Here is a 23,791-nt window from a genome sequence, read left to right as displayed (position 1 = left end):
GAGTTTTTGGACTACCATGTAAATGTATGCTTGAGGAGACGATGTCAGTAAACAAAAACTAAAAGAAGATAAAACTATTGTTTCTTGTTTCCAAGACAGGGTCGGAAAAAATGCTGGTTTTCCGTAGGGATGGGCTTCTCTTGTACCTTTTTCTGGTTTTTATTACCTGTTGCAGAAAATATGAAGTACTACTTAGTTTTGTTCACAAGATTACTATTTGTGAAATATTAGTCTTTTGATAAATACCAAATTAAATACTGTCTTATTTTCTTTGGAATGCTGTTTTTAAGGAACGTGTCCACAAATGTGTTAAGATATCAGTACCTTTATTATATTTTTTTTTTTTAAGTATGAGAATGTTAAATAACTTTTTGATTGTGTATAGTGTTAACAGGCATAAGAACTTAACTGGGATGCATTTCAAGTGAAGGCTGCTGGCTTTTGAACAGCAGGCGTGTTATTGACATTCTATATTAAAGGAATTAACGTTGCTTTCTTTCAGGTTATGTCAGATATAAAAAGAAAAGCAATACAGGAGCTTCAGCTAGAGGAGGACCTAGGTAAGTGTTTAGCTACTTCACTTTTAGATCTGATAATATTAGAACATACTGGCTGGATTCCTTCTTTTTCATCAATCAAAACAGCAAATCTGTTGCTGTTAGGAGGGTGTTTTTGAAAGAAAGAGGATGCAAAGGACTTAAAATTAATCTAATTCTGAGTAAAAATACTATTTTTCCTAACAAAAAATAAATCTATGTAAGTCAATTAAAAGACATTGTATGAAGCTTATTTTTCAGAAGCTGTTTGAGTAGGAACAGTTGTGTCATATTACTGAAGTATGACACTCAGAATTGAAGAATTTTAAACCCCCTTTATTACTTTCTTTAAGACACTCCAGTTTTCTTTCTTTAAAGTTTTTGTTGATGCCTTTATCTTTGGAAGCCCTTGGTCAGTTTTGTAGTATTCTACTGATTGCAGATAACAACTGACTTCAAAGAGAAAGTAGTCTTTCACTGCAAGAATCAAAACTAAGTCTGTTCACAAAGTCTTTAGGAATCTCTCTCCAATTGTACTTTTGATGTGATACCTCCAGAGGAACAGGCCTCTAAGATAAAGCTGTTGTCATTACTCTTAAATATGTTATCTGTCTAAACCTCTGAGTCAAATTTCTTCTGATTTGAATAATGTAATACATCCGACTCTCTTCTCTGCCCCTTTTGTTACAGCAAATGACAGCTGCCTTAGACCTGTTAGTAGAAATGGGAAACTTCTGTCTCCAGGTAAATTTATTTATTTAATTGTTATTCTGTAAAAAGTTCAATTTGAAGACTTTAAAGGCTTCTCTTTGTCCTGTCCTGGGACACACTTAACTCCACTGATTTCCAAATTTAGCTGAGGCAGTCGTGTGAGGTTTTTTCCAGTTTTACTATTAATTAACAGTACCAATACAAAGCTAGAATTTAAACATAAATGTTCAGGTTGGTTTTACTACTTGCATCTCTAACAAGTAAAACTGATTATTGCCTACTGGCTATGTGTCTCAAGACTGTACAGATTAACAGAAAGTACTGTTTCCAATACGTAATTTATAAGTTGAGATGTCTCTAAATTACTTGTTTTTAATCATATTTGATAAATTTACAGAGCAACTTTCTAGATGTTCCAGGAAGCAGAGTTGTTGATGCACGTCTTTTTAACTTCTATTTGCTGAAACAAAGCAGACTAAATGTGTGTGTTAGGGTATTGATGTGCAAGGTTGGATTTTGGAACTGCTTGAGCAGCAAAATTGAGTCCTATGGTGACAGAGAAAGCACTGTTACATCCTTTTTACCATGAGAGGGTGGCTTGTGTCTGTGTGGTTTTTTTTTTTAAGGACACTGAATAACATATGGATTTCTGCTTCCATAAGTGTGAAGGAACATCATGTTCATGCCATAGCCTGCTCTGACTGGTTGAGCATGTGATGCCACCTGCCACTACATGCCACTGTGCTCCCAATGGCCAGCGTTCAGCAGAAAAGAATGCCCAGCTTTGCTTTTACCATTGTTGAGGGTAGTGGTGAGAAACTGAGTGGATCAACTTTGTGCTTCCTGGAAAAAATCTTCAATGTTTTTCCTCTTTTGCTAACGTATTGCGTTAGTAAAACACAGACAGGAAACCCAGGAGAGATTAATTCCCCTCCATTCAGCAGTGCGAGTGCTCAAAGAACAGGGAGCCCTGGGAGGCTTGGAGACCTCCATGCCTGGAGGTATTCACAGCTTGACCGGAAAAAGCCCAGAGTGGACTGGTCTGACTTCAGAGCTGGTTTTGCGTGGAGCCCAGGTTTGAAGCAGCCAGCCTGCAAAGATGCATTCCAACCTAAGTTGTTCTGTCACCTCATATACAAGAGGTGGTGGAGGAATCTTTATACAAATGTTGCTTTGCACTTGTCATAGGAGGCTTATCCATCTGATGTCAGCACTGTGGCAGTGAAGTTCCCTAAAGTGTATGTCCAGATGGCTAAGAAGGCCAATGACATCCTGGCTGTCATGGGTTTGTGAGGAGACGCTTTTGCTTGGTAACAGGGGGAAGGGGTTACTGTGCAGACCTGGTAAAGAGTTCTCAGACTTTTTCCGCTGGCTCTGGGGTTCAGACCCACCTCTGGCCCAGCTGGGTCAATCTGACGCCTCTGCCATCTCTATTTAAGGGCGGGAATTTGAAGTGCTTGGGAGAAGGTGCAGGAATGGTACAAGATGGAAGTGACCATGCAGACCTCACAGTCAGAGAAGGAGTAAGGAAGGAGGAGTGTTGGAAAGGAGACCTGTCTGCAACCTGTGGTGGGAACACAGGCCATGCCCCTGCAACCCACAGTGGACAATGGTAGGACTGAGAGCCCACCAGCAGCTCCAGATGAGTGTGCCTGGACGGGTAGGAGACTGAGGAGGCGGCCATGGCACAGGCCATAGAGAAGAGCCTGTGGGCCGTAGAGACCCACACAGGAGGCGGAGAGGAGCTGCAGCCTTTGGGATGAATGGACATCAGAGCAGCCAGTGCAGGACTATCCAACCTGTGAGAGACCCCATGCTGGAGCAGGGAGGGCTGGCGAGGAACCTGCCTGCCCTGAGGAGAGATAAGCAGCAGGAGCCATCGGGAAAAGGACCGACTGAAACCCCCGTTCCCTGCCCCCCGGAGCCATTCGTGGGGGAAGGAGATAAAGACACTGGTTAAGATCAGGGCTCTGAACTTAGGAAGAAGGGAGGGATAGGAAGAAGGTGATGTTAAAGAGCTGCTTATGCTCTTCATCATTGTACACTTTAGTTGTTTTCTTTTGGTTTCAGGATTTTATGGTTATGTTTTGGTTGCTGGTGGATTAAATTATTTCCTGTTTTCTTCCCCAAGTTAAGTAGCCTTGTCTGTTTTGCTAGGGACCAAAAGTGGCAATTAAGCCCTCCCTGTCCTCTGAGACTTCAGGGTCTGTGGTACCTGAGTTTAATTGTGGTCTTTTGTCCCTGGATGGGCCTAAACCTGGACACTGGGTTGTATTAGAAATAGTGTGTGAGCAGCAGGACCAGGGGAGTGATTGTCTTCCTGTACAGCTGGTGAGGCTACACCTCAGATACTGTATTCTTTGTTGAGCCTCTCACTGCAAGAGGGACATCGAGGGCCTGGAATGTGTCCAGAGACAGGCACTGAAGCTGAGGAAGGGTCTGGAGCACAAGTCTGATGGGGCAGAAGAGAGACCTGGGAGTGTTCAGCCTGGAGGAGGCTCAGGGGAGATTTGATCGTTCATTACAGCTACTTGAAAGGAGGTTGTTGCGAGGTGGAGGTCAGTCTATTCTCTGCAGTAATGAGTGACAGGACAAGAGGAAATGGCCTCAAGTTGCTCCAGTGAAGGTTTATATTGGAGATTTGGAAGAACTTTTTCCCTGAGAGGGTTGCTAGACACTGATGCACAGGCAGCCTCAGATGAGGTCCTGAGGGACGTGGTTTAGTGGTGGACTTGACAGTGTGAGATTCGTGGTTGGACTTGATCTTAAAGGTCTTTTCCAAGCAAAACAATTCTATGCTTCTATGAAAAGTCACTGAATATTTTTATCTGATTCTAAAGAGTCATATAATAGAAAGGATATTTTCAGGTAGTAGCAACTTATAATGTTCTCTGTGTTTTTGTCCTCTCTGAAGTGCCTGAGGATTATACTGTCAAGGAAGCAGAACTGAAAATGGGAAGCTTGCTAGGACTGTGTCCTGGGAAGGCTCTGACTTCCACCCAGGTATAGTAGTGCTGTGACTGAAAATAGTCTTATGCTGCTTTTATGCTTTGTATATGTTTCCCGATATTTCATGTATTTCTCTTTTTACTCTTGTAATGGTTGTAAACAGCACGCAAAAAAGTGCTCAGCAACACTGAGAATTACAGAAGGCTCACACTGTTTGTCTGAGTTTCAAATCATCAAGAGCATATCTAAGACTGGTTGATACAGCTCATTTGACTCGTAGAAAGTCATTTATCATTTGTCCATTTGTGCTTGTGTGCTCTGCACATACACTTGAGTAACGAGTGTAAAGTAAGAAAAGGGAGATATTGCTCTTGATATCTAAAAGTTGTAAATATGCAAGAGAAAATAATTGTATATTTCTAAAGATCAGAGTGTGAGCTGGTTTTCTCTCTCACTTGGCAACACATTAGTGAAGCTCTGCTGATGGCCATAACTCAGCTGCATGCGCTCCACTGTCTTGCATAGACGGTTTGCTTTAGCCCAAAGGATTTTCAGTGCTGTTTGACTGCTGGCAGGTTTGCCATAGCTGCTCTATGTGTGCAGTAGGGAGTGTTATTTCACAACATTTCCGTACTTAAGTATGTTTTCTGATAGTCTATATTTGCATTTTTAAGCTCTTCTTGTATTTTATTGTTGGGAGTGACCAAAACATGAGCCCTGAAATGGAGATAATTGTGGAAGAGACAGCCTCTGTCAAAGAGGTAAGTCCAGCTGCTTTTAAAAACTTTTGTCATGCCTGGGTAAGGGCTGCTACTCCTGAAAAGCTTTGCCTTATTCCCATGCACCGTTTCACATCACCAGCAAACACTGAGACAAAGGAAGCATTTTAACTCCAAAAGTCCAGGGTAGAAGAATGCCTTCATCTTTCACCAAAGAGTAGAGAGACTGTCTCAAGGATGAGCATAGCCTGAGTGCTTTGTGCACGTCCAGCCTCTCCTTTCATACACAGCAGTCCTCAGAATGACTACCACCATTCCTTGTACTTCATCCAACTTGGAATGCACAGAACTGGAGTGAGAGGAGTCAGGAAGAGCTCTTGATACTGCTGGTCTGGACTTCCAGCACAGAGTGCCGCTGTTGATAAACAGTGATTGGGAAATGTTGAGTTGGCAAGTTTAATTTCTAAAAAGTGCATCTTCAAACTCTGCAACAGAAGTTACTGAAGTGGAGCAACAAATCTAAAACATAGATTTTTTTTTTTTTTAATCAGTCTGTAAAAGCAGACTCACTTGACATGGTAATTTTTTTGCCCGAAAACAATGTCATACTTGAATGGTTTAATAAGTAGCTCAAATATACCATGTCTTTGTAGTTATATTGTTTTCAGGAGTTTACCAGGAATCAGCCACTCAGTGTTTATGTTAGAAAATTCTAGTGGAGATTTGCTGAAAATGTTCTATTTCCCAGCCTATACATTCTCACCATATGTTTCTTTTTTCAGTGTCTAAATTTAATGCTGGAAAAGTCTGGATTATCAGGTCAGTTGTATTGTTATTTACTATTTTTTAATTAGGAGTTCCAGATTTCTAAGACAGCTGTTCCCATCTTAAAACTTCTAAGTTGTCAGTTACAATGATCTACATGTCATTGTAATATGCCGAGAGGAAAGAATCCTAAACTCGTGATCTTGTTCTGATAAAAGCTGGCTCAGATATTATCCTAGAGAATCGATTTCAAGCTTTCTACTTAATCAAAATATGGCAAAATCCACAATTCCTAGAGAATTTGCTTGAGTGCCTGGGAGGGTGGATGTGTCTGGCTGCTTTGACAAGATTTTTCTGTTGTAGTGGGAACTAATGCATGAGGTGAAGTGTAGAAAATAATTTTTGTTTACTTTGTGAAAACAACTTATTCAAAATGATGTCACAGTTTGACCATTACTTTAGTAATGAGTAACTGTCATTACTAAGATTCCAAACTTTTACATTAGGATTAAGGAGGAGATGCAGACAGCACTAGCATAACATGAATTTCCTGGCTTTCATCTTTCAATTCATGATAGGGAGGAAGGAGGAGAAGAGCCTTGGAGTGGCATTGTTTTCCAGCTTTCATTCTAAACATTCCTTAAACACTGAATGTGTTACAGTGGGAGTGATGGCTACAAGCTCCGCCACACTCCCAAGAAAACTTAAAAGTTTACCTGCAAGACGTTATTGCCAGAGCTTGCACTGAGTAGCCCAAATGAAAATGAAATATTGTGCTCTTTTGGACATGTACATATGAGATGAAGTAGTTAATAATGTCTTTAAATAAACTGAAGCTCTTTCATTTCCCTATAGGGTAGGATTACTGCCAAGAAACATTGGGTTTGTTTTTATCACTTTATTTTATGTTGCCATTATTGAATGATTGAATTTGGCCTTGTTTAGAGATTCATGATCTGACTGTCCTCAAAGAAATGTCAGACATCGGTGAATTTTGAGATGATTCTTACTTAAAAAAACTGGAAGGTATTTTTTTCCACACAGAATTATTAGTGAGATTCCTTCTGGGCTTGGGGTTATTTCTAGATATGAAAGTCAAATTTTGTATTTTGCAAAGAATAAAGTGCATTTTTCTTAGCTATTTTGGTCAAATTAAAATGGTCAGCTGTAGTTGTTCCTTCTGTTACTGATGTGCTTTATATGTAGGTGCTTAACCTAAAGTGCTGTAGCTTCTGGACTACACCATCTTTTTTCTTTTCTAGCATGAAGTCTCCTGGTAATCAGTTGGGGAGGGGAAGTTGGATTTTTCCATATAATTTTCACTTTAACGAGCCTGTTATTGATTCAAATGGTAAATTAGCAGGAACATTCCTTCACTTTCCTCTGGAACCAGAGAAATTAATCAGTGAGGTGAAGAAGAGACATTTATACAAATACAAGACCACCATTTGCTAACAGCGAAGTGTTTCTGGTGTCCAGGAAAGGACATGAAGGTGGTACTTCATTCCATTTGTCAGAATCGTGTTTACAAAACAAACAAAAAACAAGCAAAGGAACCCCATAACACCTATTAAGAGTTTTATAATATTTTTTTTTTTAATTCAGACAGCATTGTTGACTAATTAGTTTTCCATATGTATGTTTTTGGTTTTTGACAGGTAACAACTGGCATTTGAGAAGGATAGACTGGTGCTATGAAGCAGGGGAAGCATTAAGTCAGGAAGTAAGAGGATCCTATTTTTTAACTTGAATTATGCTGTACTTATTTACTCAGTTATTCTGTAGAGACTTCTCTTGAACAGACTTGCATTGAAACAAATGTGTGATGCTTCATGTGTGCTGTGTACACACCCTGCTTTATTTTCGCAAGGCGTTATGAAGACAGTATTGGGATACCTGTGGTTAAAACATAGATCTTGTGCACCTGCCTCTTATTTTCAGGGGCTAGAATTAAGCCACATCCAAATAACTTGAGAAGTCCATTGATGAGATGTGGAGGTGCAAAGGATTTTCACAGCTCAAAAGGACTCTGTGGCAGGACTCCTGTAGTGTGCAGCAGTAGGTGTAGTGTGCTGCTGCAAAGCTGGCTTCAAGCGTTGGGGTTTAAATGAATGTTTCTGTGCTCATTGATGGAAAAGCAAGCCACATTGGACTTTTGGCATGCATGGCTTGAAAAACCACCAGCATATGCTTGAGGAAACAAAGCCCAGGAACATGAAGATTTAAAAGTGTACTGTGCTTTCCTTTCCTACAGAATGCCACCCTAAAGGAACTGAATGTTTGCAGGGGAGATACCTTGGTTATAACTGAAGGAAAGCTTCCAGCAAAGGTAAAATGAGACAGGTGGTGGGTTTTATTCAGTTGATGATGTCTGCAGACTCGACTATGACAGTAGGTTTTTTAGTTTTTCACTTACCTGTTTCAAAAATATTTCAATTGAAAAACTCTGGTTGGCCATAGCAAAAAATGCTTCTTGTACTTTTACAGCTTTTTTAATTTTTTCAATCAACAGATGACTGGAACATCTTTCGTACGAGGAAGGGCCATGGGAACTGGGACTGTTCAGTCTTGAAAAGAGAATACTGAAGGGGGATCTTATTGATATTTACAAATATCTAAATTATAGATGTCAGGAGATTGGGACATCCCTTTTTTCTATAGTAGCTGGCAACAGGACAAGGGGTAATGGGATGAAGCTGGAACACAAAAAGTTCCACTTAAACATAAGAACTATTTTACTGTGAGGGTGATGGAGCCCTGGCACAGGCTGCCCAGAGGGATTGTGGAGTCTCCTTCCTTAGAGGTCTTCAAGACCAGCCTGGACACGTTCCTATGGGACCTGATCTAGGTGAACCTGCTTGAGCAGGGGGGTTGGACTAGATGATCTCTAAAGGTCCCTTCCAACCCCTACCATTCTATGATTTATGATATTCTCAGTGTCTATTCATTCTTCTTTCAATTTCTCTAGTATAAAGGTTTCCTATTGCAGCTTCTTTTCCTAGAAGTGTGTCAAGGTTAACAGATCTGGAGGAAAAGCAGTATTTCTAGCCAGAAAGCTTCTTGGGAAGCATAACTCGTATGCCACTGCTTCCTCATCAAATGTAAAAAACAGAAAAACTGGAGTGTTTGCCTTCAGATGAGGATAGTACTTGAAAATGAGAGCATTACTGAGAGACCCTCTTGTCAGAAGTGGTTGTACAAACGGAAGGTTTCTTTGCTAACAAACCTCAGGCAATATCATAGGACAGTTTGGGTTGGAATTGACTTTTAAAGACCACCTAGTTGCCATCTTTCACCCAATCAGGTTTCTCAGAGCCCCATCCATGCTGACATTGAGCTCTTGCCAGAACGGGGCATTCCCAACTTCTCTGGGAAACCTGCTCCAGCATCTCACCATGCCGATGACCAGAGGCAGTTCCCTCAGCCTACCCTTGTGTGCTGCATGCCCTGACCCCTCACCATCTCAAGGGCCTTAGGCTGAGGCCACACCCACCCAACTGTGTCTTCTTCCCTGGACTGGGGAGACCAGGAGGGGACAGAGAAGTCCACATGCAGTTGACTGAGTACCAAAGAAGAGGAGGAAAGAGTCTTTCCTCTTATTTTTCTCTTTATTGTTTTTTTATTTTGATTCTGTTTTTCTTAGGCAATAAGCTGGTACTTTCTGTTGACTTTTCAGGGTTTCCTGAAAATCCCCATCTGGTGGTTCAGGTCTTCAGGTCATAAGAACCATGGAGAGAGTGGACAGGACCAAGTGAACAGCATGACCTGCAGGATGGATGCTTTGCAAGTGTCTCCTGCAGGAGGTGAGCTTGAGTGGGTTTGAAAAGGAGTTGTATGTCCTGATGGTCTGTGACTGATTGAAGACTTTGAGTCAAATCCAAAATTTTAATCCAAAGCCTTGAAGTGCTCCTTAAACCTCTGAGTGACCACACGAGTTTCTGCAAGTTTCTGGTGAAAGGAGCCACTTAGGAGACAGATGGAATTTTTCACAAAGCCGTGAATGCTGGATGACATCAGAACATGTTCTGATGTTCCTTAGCTAGGTTTGATCAAGGGTAAGACCTCCATTACATTTAGGAAGCAGGGGCTTTTTACTTGTCAGTAAGCAAAATGGCCTCTCCACACCTGAAGGGAGTGGCTGGACTGTATAGTCTCTGGTCCATGGGCACACAGCTGATGATTGGTTTCAACTGCCAGACTTCTGACAGCACTTTGAATTCGCTTCAGGCTCTGTTGTTCATTAAGAAGCTGTAAATGGTGTGACAAGTTAATCTTACATAGAATAAAAGACATTAATCTGCTCTTGTTCTTCTAAAGGTCAAATCCAAACCAAAAACTGGCTAAGGTAGGAAAATCAAGTGAGGGTTGAGAAGGAAGAAGAAAATAAAGGAGGAAAACTGTGATTTGGGAAATGGGAAACAAACTGATTTTCTTTTCTTTGGAACAAGTAATAGTATTGCTTTGCTCCTGAGTTGTGTTGCAGACCAGAACTCCTCTCCTTTTAGAAGGTTTGCTTGCATTATTCTCCTTTTCTCTCAAACTTTATCTTCTCCCCTGATGATTTCAGTAGTGTGGGTAAGTGCAGATTTAACTTCCCTTGCAACGCACTCCATGTGTCTGAGTCGTAACCAATAATGAAGACTATTGACCAGCTTGAGTAATTGGTCTTTGGTTTAAAATGTGCAGTATAGTTGGAACTCTTCTTGTCTGGCAACTAGTAGAATGTCTTTTATCAACTGTATATTATGTTTCTTGGACAGCCCTCCAAAGAGAACTGAGATCAGGTCCCTGCTTTGAGTGAAATCTCCATGTGAAGTGACTCTTAGTTATCTCTTAGGATGATAAACAAAGTCATGTTGACTCTTGTGTTGTTTTTCTTTTCCTTCCCCCTCTCTCTCCATCTGAAGATTCACCAGAACACATCCACACAGACATGAATCTCTGTTATGCTGGCAGTATAGAAATAGCAGGAGAAGCTTCTTTGGAAGATCTGAAGATGCAGGTTAGATGTTTTCCTCTCTTGGAAACGAACAGCAACACAGCAATTGATTGAGCTCTATTAACCATTCTTTTCTATTTGCTTTTCCCTTGTCTCCAGTATGTTCTGATATGGCATTTGCTTATATGCCATGGTCAGTGGTAAGTACTAACAGTGGTCAGTTGGAGCATGTAGCTCAAGAGATTTCCTTAGTATGTCCCCTGACATTGACATTCTACTTGTCATGTGTCCCATTTGCAGAAACCTTGTTGTACTTCACCTGGAACTTTGGCTTGCAGCCCAATCTTTAGTTCACAATGTAAAAATCCTTGATGGGAGGCACATAAATACAAGCACTTCCTACAAAGCCACTTTCCATTTCCACATTGTTCCTGTATTAGTTTTCTGCCTTGTTTTTTTTTTCCTTTTCTTTTTTGTATGTTGAAGCTAATGAATCAAGAATTGCTTCTGGTGTGCAGATGTCACAGTTGCCATTCAGGAAGATGTATTTTGGTTTCTTTGGCCATCTAAGATGCCTTTTTGTGCTTTTTTTTTTTTTTTAACCAGAAGAGTATGATTTTAATACACTGAAAAAAAAACAGAAAGAACAATCCAAAAGCAAAAAAATCCCAACCCAACCAAAAGTCCACCCACCATAACCACCAGAAGTCATAACACAGTCTTGTAAGACTCTTTATAGTTTGGCCAGGTGGTGGTTCTACGTACACTGCCTGGGGAAGGATATCTCAGCTGATTCAGTCTCCTACCAACACTTTTGGCTGCAACTGAAGTTTTGATCTCTGCCCAACTACTGCTATGAAAAACCACCATTTGCCTCTTGTGAACAAGGAGAATTATCTTAGCATGGAAAGAGTATTGTGTCCTTTAGAAGGGCTTAGAGGAGCTTGCTCAGCACTTGACCAGAAATTGAGGTCATGATTCTGTTAGCCTCATTCCCTTCCCTATTGTATTATATTGTATTACATTAACCCAAATTTTGGTTAAGAAAAGAAATTCAGTGCTTTTGAAATAGAAGTTAGGTTGAAAAGTGTTGGGAGAGAGTGAAGGCCAACTTACTTCAAGTTTTCAACATGAGTATGTTGATCCTAGTCACTATCTTGCCCTCTTTCAGATTACTTCAGTATTTTATTGAGAATTAGCCAAGTGGTTTTCTTTTTTCCAAGGAGATTGACTACTAAAATCATGCAAGAAGTGTTTGTTTTGGTGTTTTTTTCAGGCTATGACCTTACCATGCTTCCAGGAGCAGATTGTCCCACTGCCTTCCTTTCTCAGAGCTTGGACAGTGGACAGTAAACGGCCAGGCAAGCTTTTACGAAACAACAAGCAGCAGCTCAAGTACGTTTCTTAAATGAGTAGTATTGTACCAGACTGACTTGACTGGATTGTGAGATGGATTGCTGGGGAAATAAATCAACTCAGTCAAATGCAAACAGAAAGCTTATTTCTGGTGATTTCAATTGTTTACCAAACACGTTTTTTTAACTTGAGAGCTTTGAAAAGGGAATGTTTGAGCGTAAGCAGATCATGCCATGCTTATTCTGCTCAGGTCTATTTTAGGTGGTTTAAAATGTCATTTTTGTATTTTTCTGCGTTCTTTGTTTTTGTTCTGAGAGCCTATTGCTTTAGTTTTCCAGATAAGCACAGGTCTGCTTGACTAAAACAGGGGTTTTTCTGTTGAGGAATTTAGAATATGAAAATATGTATAACCTTTGTTTTGGTTGCAGTGACTATAAGCTGGGTGCCAGAGTGGAAATCTGCATAGAACCTTTGCAAAAGGAAGAGACTATTGGGTAAGATCTCAAGATACTTATTTCTTACAGCAATGCATTTGAGATAAGACTGAACTGAGTAGCTTTTAAGTGAAGCGCTTTCTGTCAGGATGACAGATATGTGGATGCAAAAACACTTTGGAGCACAGTTTTTGTTTTCCACAAACAAAAATAAGAGAAGGAAGGAGGGAGTGAAAACTGAGAATTCTGGATTCTGAAAGCATGACTCACAACAGTTTGTGTTCTCTTCCTGATGACAGTCCCCATGAACTGCTGCTTAGAGTCCAGATGGGCATACCTGGTGAGAGGGACTACTATGACTCCACAGATTTGGTGTGGGATATCTCCAAAGAATGCACCGCGTGGTCGCTAAGGCAACGAGTGGCTTCTTATTGTTGTCTGCCTGTAGATAAAATTGAAATAGCCAAATACTTCCCGGAGAGATTTGAGTGGCTGCCAATATCTAGCTGGGTAAGATCTCTCAACACAATACTTGGGTTCTGTCGTTCCAGAAGTGTATGTTGATTTGTACTGTAGCTCTTAAGCAAATGTGTGTGCACTACACTGGTTGGTGATGAGGCTGCATCTTGAGTGCTGTGTTCAGTGTTGGGCCTCTCACTCCAAGAGGGATATTGAGGTGCTGAAGCGTGTCCAGAAATGGGCATCAGAGCTGGGGAAGGTTCTGGAGCACAAGTCTGATGAGGAGCAGCTGAGGAACCTGGGGATGTTCGGCCTGGAAAAGAGGAGGCTGAGGGGAGACCTTGTCACTCTTGTCAACTCCCTGACAGGAACAACACCCGTGGCTTGAGTGGAGGATTGGTCTCTGCTCCCAAGTAGCAAGTAACAGGACAAGAGGAACTGTGTGTGTGAAGTTGTGCCAGGAGAGGTTTAGATTGGAGATTAGAAATATCTTACCCAAAAGGGTTGTCAAACCCTGGCACAGGCTGCCCAGGTCTGTGTTAGAGTCCCCATCTCTGGAGGGATTCCAAAGCTAATGTAGCTGTCGGGCTGAGGGACATGCTTTAGTGGTGACCATGGCAGTGCTAGGGAAACAGTTGGACTCAAATAGCTGAAAGCTTTTCCAACTGAAACAATTCTGTGATTTTGGATTTAAGCAGATTTCCAAAATCTGCCATATACAAATCTTCTGGTTTGGTTTTATTCAGACACAGCAAATTTCAAAGCGGAAACGGAAGAAAAAACAGGAGAGTTTGCAGTCAGCACCTTACTTCCTGAAAGACGGAGATATCATTGGGGTGAAGGTAAATCAGCTTTGATTTCTGCACAAGGATTAGATTCAGGCACTGTCCCCTTTGCAGTATCTTAATTTCTTCCTGGTTTTACTGCATTCTGCTACTTCTCTATGAAAGTACTGGTATGTGGATTTCGTCAAGACGTTATGTGCACAGGAAAATGATCGCTACTGGTGCTTTTTATCAACCTGATGGAAGTTTCATGCTTTCCTTCTTTGGTCTCAGTACTGGCACTAGAGGGCAATACCTTAGAGACTCTGTCAAACTCAGTGCAAGCAGTCAATTTCTGTTAGGCTTGAAGACTGTCCAGAAGGAACTGGATCTCATTTCTTGTCTTCCGTTTTATAGACTGTTTCATAGGTTTTTTTTTTCCTCACTCTGAGTAAAATCCAAGAACAATGGTCTTTAAAAATCATGTTGTAAATTTAAGTCCCTTATATTTTCTGAAGAATTAGTGCAGGTCTATTTAATTATGTGAAAACAAATTGCACAGCAGTATATTGAGCACTGAACTAGCAGTCATTTATTTAGGAGACCTCTGGAAGAGAGTCTTTGTTGGATTTTAAAGCAGTGGGGGAAAAATCTGATGTTGTGATGCATGAGACTATGGAGAGAAATCTCTCAATAAAGCAAATTCATTGCTAAATATGAAAAGTAAAGACAGGAGTTGAAAAAAGCTTTTTGGCCTCTTTGAACCTTTCCCACTTCAAGTTAAGTGTGGTAAAACTAGTTCGAGAAAATGCTCTGAAAGTTAAGTGTGTAAACCAAGCAACACGTGGGAAGTAGTTTGAATGTATAGTTTTTATTTACCAAATCATTTTTTCATAACAGAATCTTCTCTTTGATCACACCAAGGACTTCAGCACAATGAGAGATGATGCTGCAAAAAAGAAACAAAGGCAGCTTACATTAGAAAAAAAGAAAAGGTATTGACTATTTACACTTGTTTTTCTTTAAAGTATGCAAACCTTTCTTTGCTGTTTGATACCAGGATAATTTTTTGGGACAGTGTTACCTGGATGCTCTCAGGACACAATTCCAGTAGTCCTGGAGGAAATGAGAAGGTAATTCCAGTTCCTGGCTTTCAATGCCATGTTCCTACACTGAGCATCAGGTTTTTTCTCTTGCAACACACTGCAAATTTTGTCCCTCTCTCTGGAGATGACAAATTAGATCTTTGGCTGCCCTGACCCTGCCCAGGTTGTAAGTGTGAGTTTTCAATGTCATTCTTGCTACTAAGTGGAACTTGAGTGCCAGTCTAGGCCTGTGCTGCTGTCTGTGCTTAGGCTCAATACTAACACCGGGCATCTTAATTTTTGTGTTTTTCAATAGCCACCAAGCTCAACGCTTACGGGATGATGTTTTCTGTGAGGAGAAGCTGAATATTAAGCACCGTAAACCAGAAGTGGCCCTTTCTATCAATGTAGGCATTTTCAGGTAGCCCCAGGAAAGGATTTGCCAACCAGACCATACTCCAATGTACTTAATTGGCTTGGAGTACCTCAGCTGGACCACCAAGAGGGTCTTTCCTGAAGTGTCTTCAAGAATCACTGAGACAAACTGGATATAAGCATCAGGATAACTCTGATTTCCTTCTAATCTTCCTTGGGGAAGTGCTTTAGCATCCCTTTATCCACATGGTACTTATTCTCAGGCTAGGCAAATGCACTTTATCCATGAGAAAATGGACTAATATATTGTATAACCTTTTGGTAACTTTTGTATTCACCCTAAATGTTTTTCTTCTTTTGGTCAGATGGTGATGTCTGTATAGAGACAAAGTACAGAGTTTACTGGGAATTTAAACACAGTCATAAACATCTCTTTTCTATCTCTGACCACTGAAGTTACTAGTGATACCAGAACTGACTTTAGAAACTGCAGTCTATAGTAGCTGGAGTCAGATTTCAGGAATGAAGGGAATGTGTAAATCTCTGGACAAAGTGCATGAAATTGTCTCAAAAAATTGCAAGTCCAGAATCTGTTAACCTTTAAAACCTGAAGACCTTTTGTGATACAGAACAACAGTGAGATAGAAGGGTCTCTAGGGCTTTTTTGTTGTTCATAAGCTTCATTAACAAACAGAATGGGTGGAAAAAATTGGCAGATCCGGTGTTTGATCTTAAGTGGATTTTATTTTACTTAGGAAAAATATTTGTGTTTATTTCTAGCACTCCTATTCAGAGGACTTTCCCTCACTTCTTATCTTTCCACTTGTTCTAATATTCTTTGTTACAGCTGAGAAGAAGTTTCTCTTGGTGTCCCAAAAGCCAGTTTGCAGCCTCTGCAACAGAAATAGATTCATGCAGCTGAACTACCAGCTGAACTCAATGTCAGGGATTCTGAAGTCAAATGTTTACCAAATACTTGCGAGATTTGGATCTCAAAATGGAGAGAGTGTCACTGGGTGATGAGACGCTATTTTTCTTACCCCTAGGCTGAGATTTGAGGTTTAACAGAAGCTGACATTTTCATAATCTTTATTGAAACTTTTCTTAGGCTTCCAAAATCCTTCAGCTGTGTTTCCCCCAATGTGTGGGACTCTTTATAACTTCATTTCCTATTAGGGATGTAGTTTTCTTTGAGTGCAGCTAGTACTGTCAAATTAACACAAACTCTTAGTGGAGTTTTTATTCCTGATCAACTCCTAAACGTGTTTTGAATGGTGAGGTGAAAGTCCAATGAGGGGTGATACCAGCAGTGTTTCTGGCACTGGGAGCCTGTGCAAAGGCATTTCCTTGTGGAGTGAACTCTGTGCTCAGACACACGGCAGAACCTCTCTGAGCTGCACAGGTACCTCGAAATCAGCGAAGCAATCACTCAAAACCAGCTTGTGACCATAGCCTGAAGTATCCTGAATTAAACCTGTGTTAATGAGAGGACAAAATGCATGTCACTTTTGGGGACTACCATAAAGACGTTGTGTATGTGTATAAGGTATTGTAGTGGGAGATGACAGTACAGCAGACTTGTAAAATTTGGGTAATATGAGAAGTTTTCTCATTTTCTTTCATAGGTTAACAATATGCTAGTGTTTCACACAGCTTCAAGACAAAACCTGACACTCTTAGCTCTCAGCAAATGAAAAAAAAATCAAAAGCACCATGAATATATGATTGGTATTTATCTCTGTGCATGTCTTTAAAATTCAGGAGGTGCCTCTGTGCTCTCTTAGGCTGATTCCTTCAAGAAGGAGATATTTTAATTTCCCCAGTACTTTGACTCTGGCTGGGTTTCACTTGAATCTTGAAATTCTGGTTTGATGGGCAGATTTTGCTGACTGAGGTGAGGGCAGACAGTTGCTTTTCCCATCTTATTTTGTGTCACTTTCTTCCATACCAAGAAGTGTTCCTGCAAGGCAGGGTTGACAGTCACACCTGTGCTTCTTGAGGTAAGAAAAGAAGATTTCTTTGGGGATTGTTACACTGCATTGCCACTCACTTTGCTGTCACTTCGGCTCCTCCAGTTTCTTCAGTCTTCCCACCTGCCTTTTTATTATTACTCTGGTCTCTTGAAAACATGAGGTTTGGAGAAATGCAAGTATGGATTCCAAGTACTAACGGGGAGTTTAGCATGTGCCTTTGTTAAAGTGTAATGTAGCAGTGCCTGCACTGAACCAGTCTTGGATTATTTCTAATGTTGGCTCAAAATGTCTGGTTTTTTTTTAAAACTATTGTGGGTCATTCCACAATGAGAGAGGTAATTAAAATGGGGGTGAGGAGAGGAAACACCTTTTTAAAACTGAGTCTTTGTAATTCTACAGTTTGAGGGTTCTATTTAAAAGCCTTGGAAAGCTTTTGTCTTTATTTTTCAAGTGTTCTTCACAAAATAAAAAGTCATTTCTGTATGTCTGTTGGCTGTGTCTGTCCCACTGGTACATTGGTTGGGAATGGCGGGAGTTGGTTTCTAGGATTAAACAGAGCATAATCTACACTGAGCTTTCATTTCCAAAGCTGTCTCTCAGCATTTCGGTCTCTGATGTGGGGTTTTTTTTCCCCTTCATAAAGCATGGTATACGATTAACTGCCCTTTATTTCAACTCCATATTTGTGCACAAATATATGAATTTGATCCTTTTTTCAATGGAACTGACAGAAATCACCTGGAGGACTGTGGCTGTCCATGAGGTAAGAAATGTGGATTGCTGTGGAACACTTCTCTAGTGTCTGCTTCTGGTGCAGTCATTATGAAGGAGCAAGTGTCCAGATCTGCCAAGCTGCTGTGAGAAAGTGATCCATTCTCTTTTTCTTTTGGCAGCTTGAAAACAAAATATGGCTTTTAAGGAGTGGTACTAATTTAAAAGGTAAACAACTCATAGCTGTTTAAAGGAGAGAATATTAGAGTGCAAGAGAGTGTTGAGAGTGGTAGTCTCCCAAGTAAATGTCATTGTTTCTGTCTCATGGACTTTTCTGTTCTTGGGTAAGGGAACTGGTTTCCATGTAAACTTCCCAAATATGCTGTGGAGATCTTTGTAGAAATCCCCATTTGGTTCAGAATTCTGTACAATTACAGACTGGTTTACTGATCCTTTTTTACAAGTTTTAAAGCTGAGAAACCCAGTTAAGCATGAAAACCTGCTAATACTTATCACAGTCAGCAACAAAAATCTTGTTCTAAGATAATGCGGTTAGTATGTCCTTCCATCTCACTAGGGTTCTGATAATGGTACCCCTAAGTCTGAACTAGGTTTGTGTTTGAGTGACACAGAGTGTGGGTGCTTTATTGTTGTCAAGCTGCATTTGTATTTTACAGCAGCATTTGGTAGGTCAGCTCATAGGGGTTGAAAACTGCAGATATACATGTGTGCACTTAAGCTATGGAGTTCGTAAGGTTATTTGAGACTGGAAATAGTATCCTGTTGTTATGGTATGTAAGAAATAGAGAGCGTTCCGTTCTTGCTGCTGAGTCTTGAAAATTTGGCCAGCAATATGTACCATGATGCTGTCTTACAGCTTTCAAGCTTTTTTCTACAAAGGACTTCTTCTGTATTAAGTCAAAGTAGTGGCTGTATTAAGTCGAAGTAGGGTCAGAGACCCTTTGTCTGGTCGGAACCAAAGCTTGGAGGAAATGGCAGTGTGCGTTGATATCTTGCTCCAATTGGAGCATCTTTCTAGTGAGGAAGGGCTGCAGGATGTAGGACCGTTCAGCCTGGAGGAGAGTAAATACAAGTATTTAAAAGGTGTATGTCAGGGAGATGGAGCAATACTTTTTTTTTTTCCTGTAGTGTCTGGTGATAGGATTAGGGGTAATGGACAAAAGCCGGAAGACAAAAAGTTCCACTTAAAGAAAAGCTGCTTTCTCATGAGGGTGAGGGAGCCCTGGCACAGGCTGCCCAGCAAGGTTGTGGAATCTCCTTCTCTGGAGGTTTCCAAACGCACCCGGACACATTCCTGTGTGGCCTGATCTAGGTAGACTTGCTTTAGCAGGGGGGTTGGACTAGATGATCTTTAGAGGTCCCTTTCAACCCCTACCATTCTGTGGATCTGTGAACAATTCTAGTTCAAGGTCCTCAAAAAGACTAGGTCTCCAGACTGAACTTAAAGGTACCTGGTTTATGGCCTTAGGGTACTTTCAGTTCCAGTGCCCTCCTTTAGGTCCTCAGGGTTTTGCATAGACTTTATGGGTTGATAGCTTTTGGTTATTCAGTTAAATTGAGATATGTTTCATTGGGGTACTACCTCTTCAGGAAAATGAGCATGCTAAAGGCCAAATTTTACAAAACCCCTGAGATTCCTTCTCAGGCATCTCAGATGCCTCATAGAGAGTCGGTGGCAGAAATCCAGATAAAGCACGAAATTCTAAAATAAACAACCCTTCTTCCCAGAGCAGTTTCTTCCCAGTCTTTTTGCTTCCTCTGAGACTTCTTGGGATGCCCTTGGATGTAGAAGTTGTCAACACCTCCTTCTCTTCCCAGGCTTACCAGATCCTGTAGTCACTGCTTGTCTGCAAACCTCATCAACCCACCAGGCTGTGGGGCTGAGGGAAGACAGAAAGTGCTTCTCTGCAACCACCTGCTCTCAGGAACCCAGGTGTAATTATTACCTGGTCAGTGTGGAAGCCATTGCTCTGAAAAAATTTCCTTGCCTGAACTTATACCAGATAACTGTGCTCTGTGATATGTCTCTCTCTTCCTAAGCCTGATTCATTCTTCTAAGGTTGTTTAGCAAGGCAGGTGAGCTGGAGCTGTAAGCTGGAACACAGCCCAAACACAGCTTCATTGAACTTCAGCTTTCAAACATGAGTGCTCACGACTGCCCAAGCAAAAAAGCAGTATTTGCTTTCTCAGGTTCCCAAACCTGGTCAGGGAGATTGATAGCAACGTGGAGGATGGGAAACACTGCAGGTATTTTCTTGTTGACAAGGGCTGTGATGGAGTGAGAATGAAGTGGGTTGCAGGAAGGTTGTAGTACACTGCCTTGTGGCAGGAGGTGAGGATGGTGCTGGGGGCTCTGTGCTGCTCTTTAATGGCTGTGGCCTGGCTTTTCTAGGGAGTATAATGCAGAATGGGGCAATCTAGATGTTACTTCAATGTTACATTGAGGCTACCTCCTCCTGTCCCATCCAGACTCTTACTTTCTACTTCTTCAATTTTAATTCAATTTTGGATTTTTTTCGTTAAGTTTCTGAACACTGAGATTATTCAAACGAGGTGTTGAGGTGTGACTAGCTGTGTGGAACAAGAGGCTTTGGGGCTGCTTGACTGGTTTGAGACTTGGGCCGAGAGGAAACTCAAAGTTCAATAAGGGCAAGTGCAGAGTCCTGTCCCAGGGGAAGAACAACCCAGGCACTAATACAGGCTGGGGGTGACCTGCTGGAGAGCAGCTCTGCAGAGAGAAAGCTGGGAGTGCTGGTATGGACAGCAAAGTAAACACGAGCCAGCGACATGCCCTCGTGGCCAAAAAGGCCGTTGGCATCCTGGGATGCATCAATAAGAGTGTGGCAGCAGGTCACGGGAGGTTCTCATCCTGCTCTGCTCTGTAAAGCTGCATCTGGAGTTCTATGTCCAGTTCTGGGCTCCCCAGTTCAAGAAATACAGGGAAATACTGGAGCGAGTCCAGTGGAGGATTACCAAGATGATTAGGGGACTGGACCATCTCTCTGACAAAGAAAGGCTGTGAAACCTGGGGCTGTTTAGCCTAGAGAAGGCTGAGAGGGGACCTTACCAACACTTAGAAATACCTAAACGGTGGTGTTCTGCCTGCACTCATCAAGGGTAAGCTGCTTTATTAGGGGATAGGACTGGGTGAGCTCTAGAGGTTCCTTCCAACTCCCACCGTTCCCGGATCCTTCGATTCCAGGCCCTCCGTCCTCAGCGCCAGGGAGGGGAGGGCAGGGCAGGGCTGAACATGCGCCTGCGCCGGTTGCTAGGGCCGCGGTGGGCCTAGCGACCGCCTGCCGCGGCTCCGCACCTGCGCATTGAGGCGCCCTGCGCCGCGGAGCAAGCCGGGAGCGCGGGGGGTCGCCGCTGGCGGCGGGCACCATGAACGAGGCGGTGGTGCGGCGGACGCAGGAGGCCCTGGGCCGAGTGATCCGCAAGCCGCCGCTGACGGACCGGCTGCTGAGTAAGCCGCCGTTCCGCTATCTGCACGACGTGATCACCGAGGTGGGCCGGGGACCGGCCTGCGGGCCCGCTGCGCCGTTGCCAGGCAACAGGGCCTCCCTGCGGGCTCGGCCGCCCCCTGGCGGGCGGGGTGCGGCTGCCGTGGCGCGGGGGAGAGGCGATCTCCCAGGCGCGGGGTGGGGAGGGCGCCGGCGGGGACACCGAGCGCTCTCGGGCCCGGGCCGGGACCCTGGCACCTTTGCAGGTCTTGCGACGATCCGAGTGGTGCTGGCAGGGGGTACACTACGAGTAGAGGGTAATTCTCGGAGGTTTAGGGTGGCTGGCAGTGCTTAAAATCAGACTAGGGGACTGACTCTCCTATGTCTACCCTGCATTTAATCTCTCGGAGCCTGACAGTTTTTCCACCTCTCCTTGAAAAGGAAACCCACAGCAGTCTTAAGTTTTACATTCACTGAGCTGCTGCCTTTATATATAGTCGCATGTAAAGAAATCACTAAGGGAGTAATGCAAAGCTGTGTTTAAATTGCATATGCTGGTGTGTGTGTGTTGGGCATCTCCCCGATTTGCCAACCATTCAGTTTAAAGATGGAATTAAAAAGGAAGAGCAGCCTGAGCTGTAGACAAGGATTAAATCTTGTTGTTCCAGAGCATGTTCAGGGACACAGCAGACCTCTGAACCTTCTCTAGAAACAGTCTTAAATGAGGTATCATTTCTAAAAGCAAGTAAGGCTATCGTACTTCCTGTTGCCACAACAGCTTTATTGAACGGGGACCTTCAGGTGCTCTTAACTTTCTTCTTTTTCTCTGTTTTGAAGGTAATTAGAGTGACAGGATTTATGAAAGGACTTTACACAGAATTTGAAATGAAATCAGAAAATGTTAAGGTGGGTATGAAACTTACTTATTTAGTTTTAATGTTAGTATTCTTTGAAACTTGTCACACAGTACTTTTGTTTTTCTCTGTGTCCAGTGTCAAGGATACTTGTGCTTGTGTCCTGATTTTGTGAGGAGACTGTAAAAGGTATTGCCTGTTTGGTTGTCTTATGCAATGCATGGGGTGAACACCTATACGTTGCATTTGTGGATGTGACATAAGCAAGCTATTTTGTGTAGAGAATTGTTTCTGTACAGAATTCAAACCAGTGAGGGTTAATCTGTCGCAAGATCTAGGTTTCCAAAATGTTACTGTATTGCAGATAGAAAGAATCATTATGTAGCAAGATTGCCTTGAAGTAGTCAGGCATTTTTAATAAATCACAAACACTAGGACTCCACCTACAACTCTTTAAAGAGCTTTGTGATCTCTCATTGGAATATATGGTTTGTTTATTGCTTTATATGTGTGTATGTAAACACTTATGTTTATATAACCTGTATACATACATGCTTAATTGCCCAGGTGTTCATCTACTATATGCATTCCACAACAGATACATTATAGTATACAAACGGCTCATTACTGAAGCCCTACATACTGAGCTTGACATTATTACTATGTTTTTCTGAAGCGCAAGGGCGACTTTACTCTCTGATTGCTGCTCTTCTACTGTTTGCCTCTTTGCTGAGCTGATGGTAACTTCTCTAGCTACAAAGTTGATTGTAAACTTTGGTCACTTGTTTATGGCAAGTAGCACAGTGTTTGTATGTTGCTAGTAGACAACTACATCCACTGACTTTTGTTTAACATAGCAACTGGAAGTATGAGAGGTGTATGAGCCAAGATTGTTGTCCATACAGCCGATTGCATGGATGTTTTATGCACTTCTTGCAGGTAATTATCTGTCTGATATGTATGTTTATTTTTATGACTGTTCTTACTGTTGTTGGAATAACTAACATCCAAGCTACTTACACAATAGATTATTGTTTTTGTTGGTGCTGTCCTGATTGAAGTTTGTCAACAGATTCTGTGGTGAAGAGCAACTTAGCCCATGCTGCCTCTTCTTGAGAGAGCACTGTGCATTTTATTTGTGGATTGAAAAAGCTTTCTAAGTAACTCCTGAGTAGGTCTTTGTATTTTTATACTGTGGTAGCTGTGAGGTTGCACTGGTCTTGAATACTTCTCTGAGAATTTCTTTAGTGGTCCATGAGATCATGGTTTTCAAGAGTTGAGGTAGAGGAGATGAAAATGCTGTAGTGTGGAAGGAAAAGTTTGGGTTCATCTTTTGGTCAGGAGAAAGACTTGGCCCCAGGATGCTTCCCAGTTGTCATTTCTGTGGAACTATAGGAAATCCAGAAGGTGATCTTTATGCAGAGACCAAAACTCCTCACAGAAATAGAGTCTGAGAAGCAGCAGCCAAAGTCTATGTTATGAATAGCTCTACACATTTCTGTGAGGCTGACTTGTTTTGTGTACTTCTAGGGAATGGTAACTGATCTGGTGTGATGGTCTGGCAGTAGAGGTGCAGACTTGGAATGAACAGGATGTTTTCAGAGAAAAGAGAAGGCTTGTACCCAATGTGAAATAATCCCAGTGCTGTAGTCCACAGTCTGCTTGCTGTGGGCTGGGTAAAATGGATGGGTGCTCTT

General features: G+C 42.0%; 2 protein-coding genes across 11 annotated transcripts in view; both read left to right on the top strand.

Annotated features, from left to right (window-relative positions):
* The window catches only part of USP40 (ubiquitin specific peptidase 40), a 40,057-nt gene extending 22,541 nt beyond the window's left edge, over positions 1-17,516 (top strand). For 7 of the 8 annotated variants that reach the window (XM_062002172.1, XM_062002170.1, XM_062002167.1 and 4 more), the window contains 15 exons: positions 503-560; positions 1,227-1,280; positions 4,162-4,250; positions 4,871-4,957; positions 5,698-5,734; positions 7,339-7,403; positions 7,935-8,009; positions 9,357-9,483; positions 10,588-10,682; positions 11,896-12,014; positions 12,404-12,469; positions 12,709-12,919; positions 13,615-13,710; positions 14,533-14,627; positions 15,034-17,516. In XM_062002172.1, coding sequence (XP_061858156.1) covers positions 503-560; positions 1,227-1,280; positions 4,162-4,250; positions 4,871-4,957; positions 5,698-5,734; positions 7,339-7,403; positions 7,935-8,009; positions 9,357-9,483; positions 10,588-10,682; positions 11,896-12,014; positions 12,404-12,469; positions 12,709-12,919; positions 13,615-13,710; positions 14,533-14,627; positions 15,034-15,142 — 1,383 coding nt within the window. In that variant the 3' untranslated portion in view covers positions 15,143-17,516. Of the gene's footprint in view, positions 1-502; positions 561-1,226; positions 1,281-4,161; positions 4,251-4,870; positions 4,958-5,697; positions 5,735-7,338; positions 7,404-7,934; positions 8,010-9,356; positions 9,484-10,587; positions 10,683-10,778; positions 10,820-11,895; positions 12,015-12,403; positions 12,470-12,708; positions 12,920-13,614; positions 13,711-14,532; positions 14,628-15,033 lie in introns of those variants that run through there. The other variant, XM_062002173.1, reaches the window with a different exon arrangement.
* A 3,644-nt stretch (positions 17,517-21,160) lies between these two features.
* Positions 21,161-23,791, top strand: part of TRAF3IP1 (TRAF3 interacting protein 1) — a 51,332-nt gene continuing 48,701 nt past the window's right edge. Inside the window, exons 1-2 of one of the 3 annotated variants that reach the window (XM_062002424.1) lie at positions 21,161-21,304; positions 22,078-22,146. In XM_062002424.1, coding sequence (XP_061858408.1) covers positions 21,182-21,304; positions 22,078-22,146 — 192 coding nt within the window. In that variant the 5' untranslated portion in view covers positions 21,161-21,181. Of the gene's footprint in view, positions 21,305-21,539; positions 21,558-22,077; positions 22,147-23,791 lie in introns of those variants that run through there. The other 2 variants (XM_062002425.1, XM_062002426.1) reach the window with 2 other exon arrangements.

This window comes from Colius striatus, chromosome 9, assembly GCF_028858725.1.
Source record: "Colius striatus isolate bColStr4 chromosome 9, bColStr4.1.hap1, whole genome shotgun sequence".
Lineage (NCBI taxonomy): Eukaryota > Metazoa > Chordata > Aves > Coliiformes > Coliidae > Colius > Colius striatus.
The sequence above is the reverse complement of the archived record's forward strand: the minus strand, read 5'-3'. Positions and strand labels throughout refer to the sequence as shown.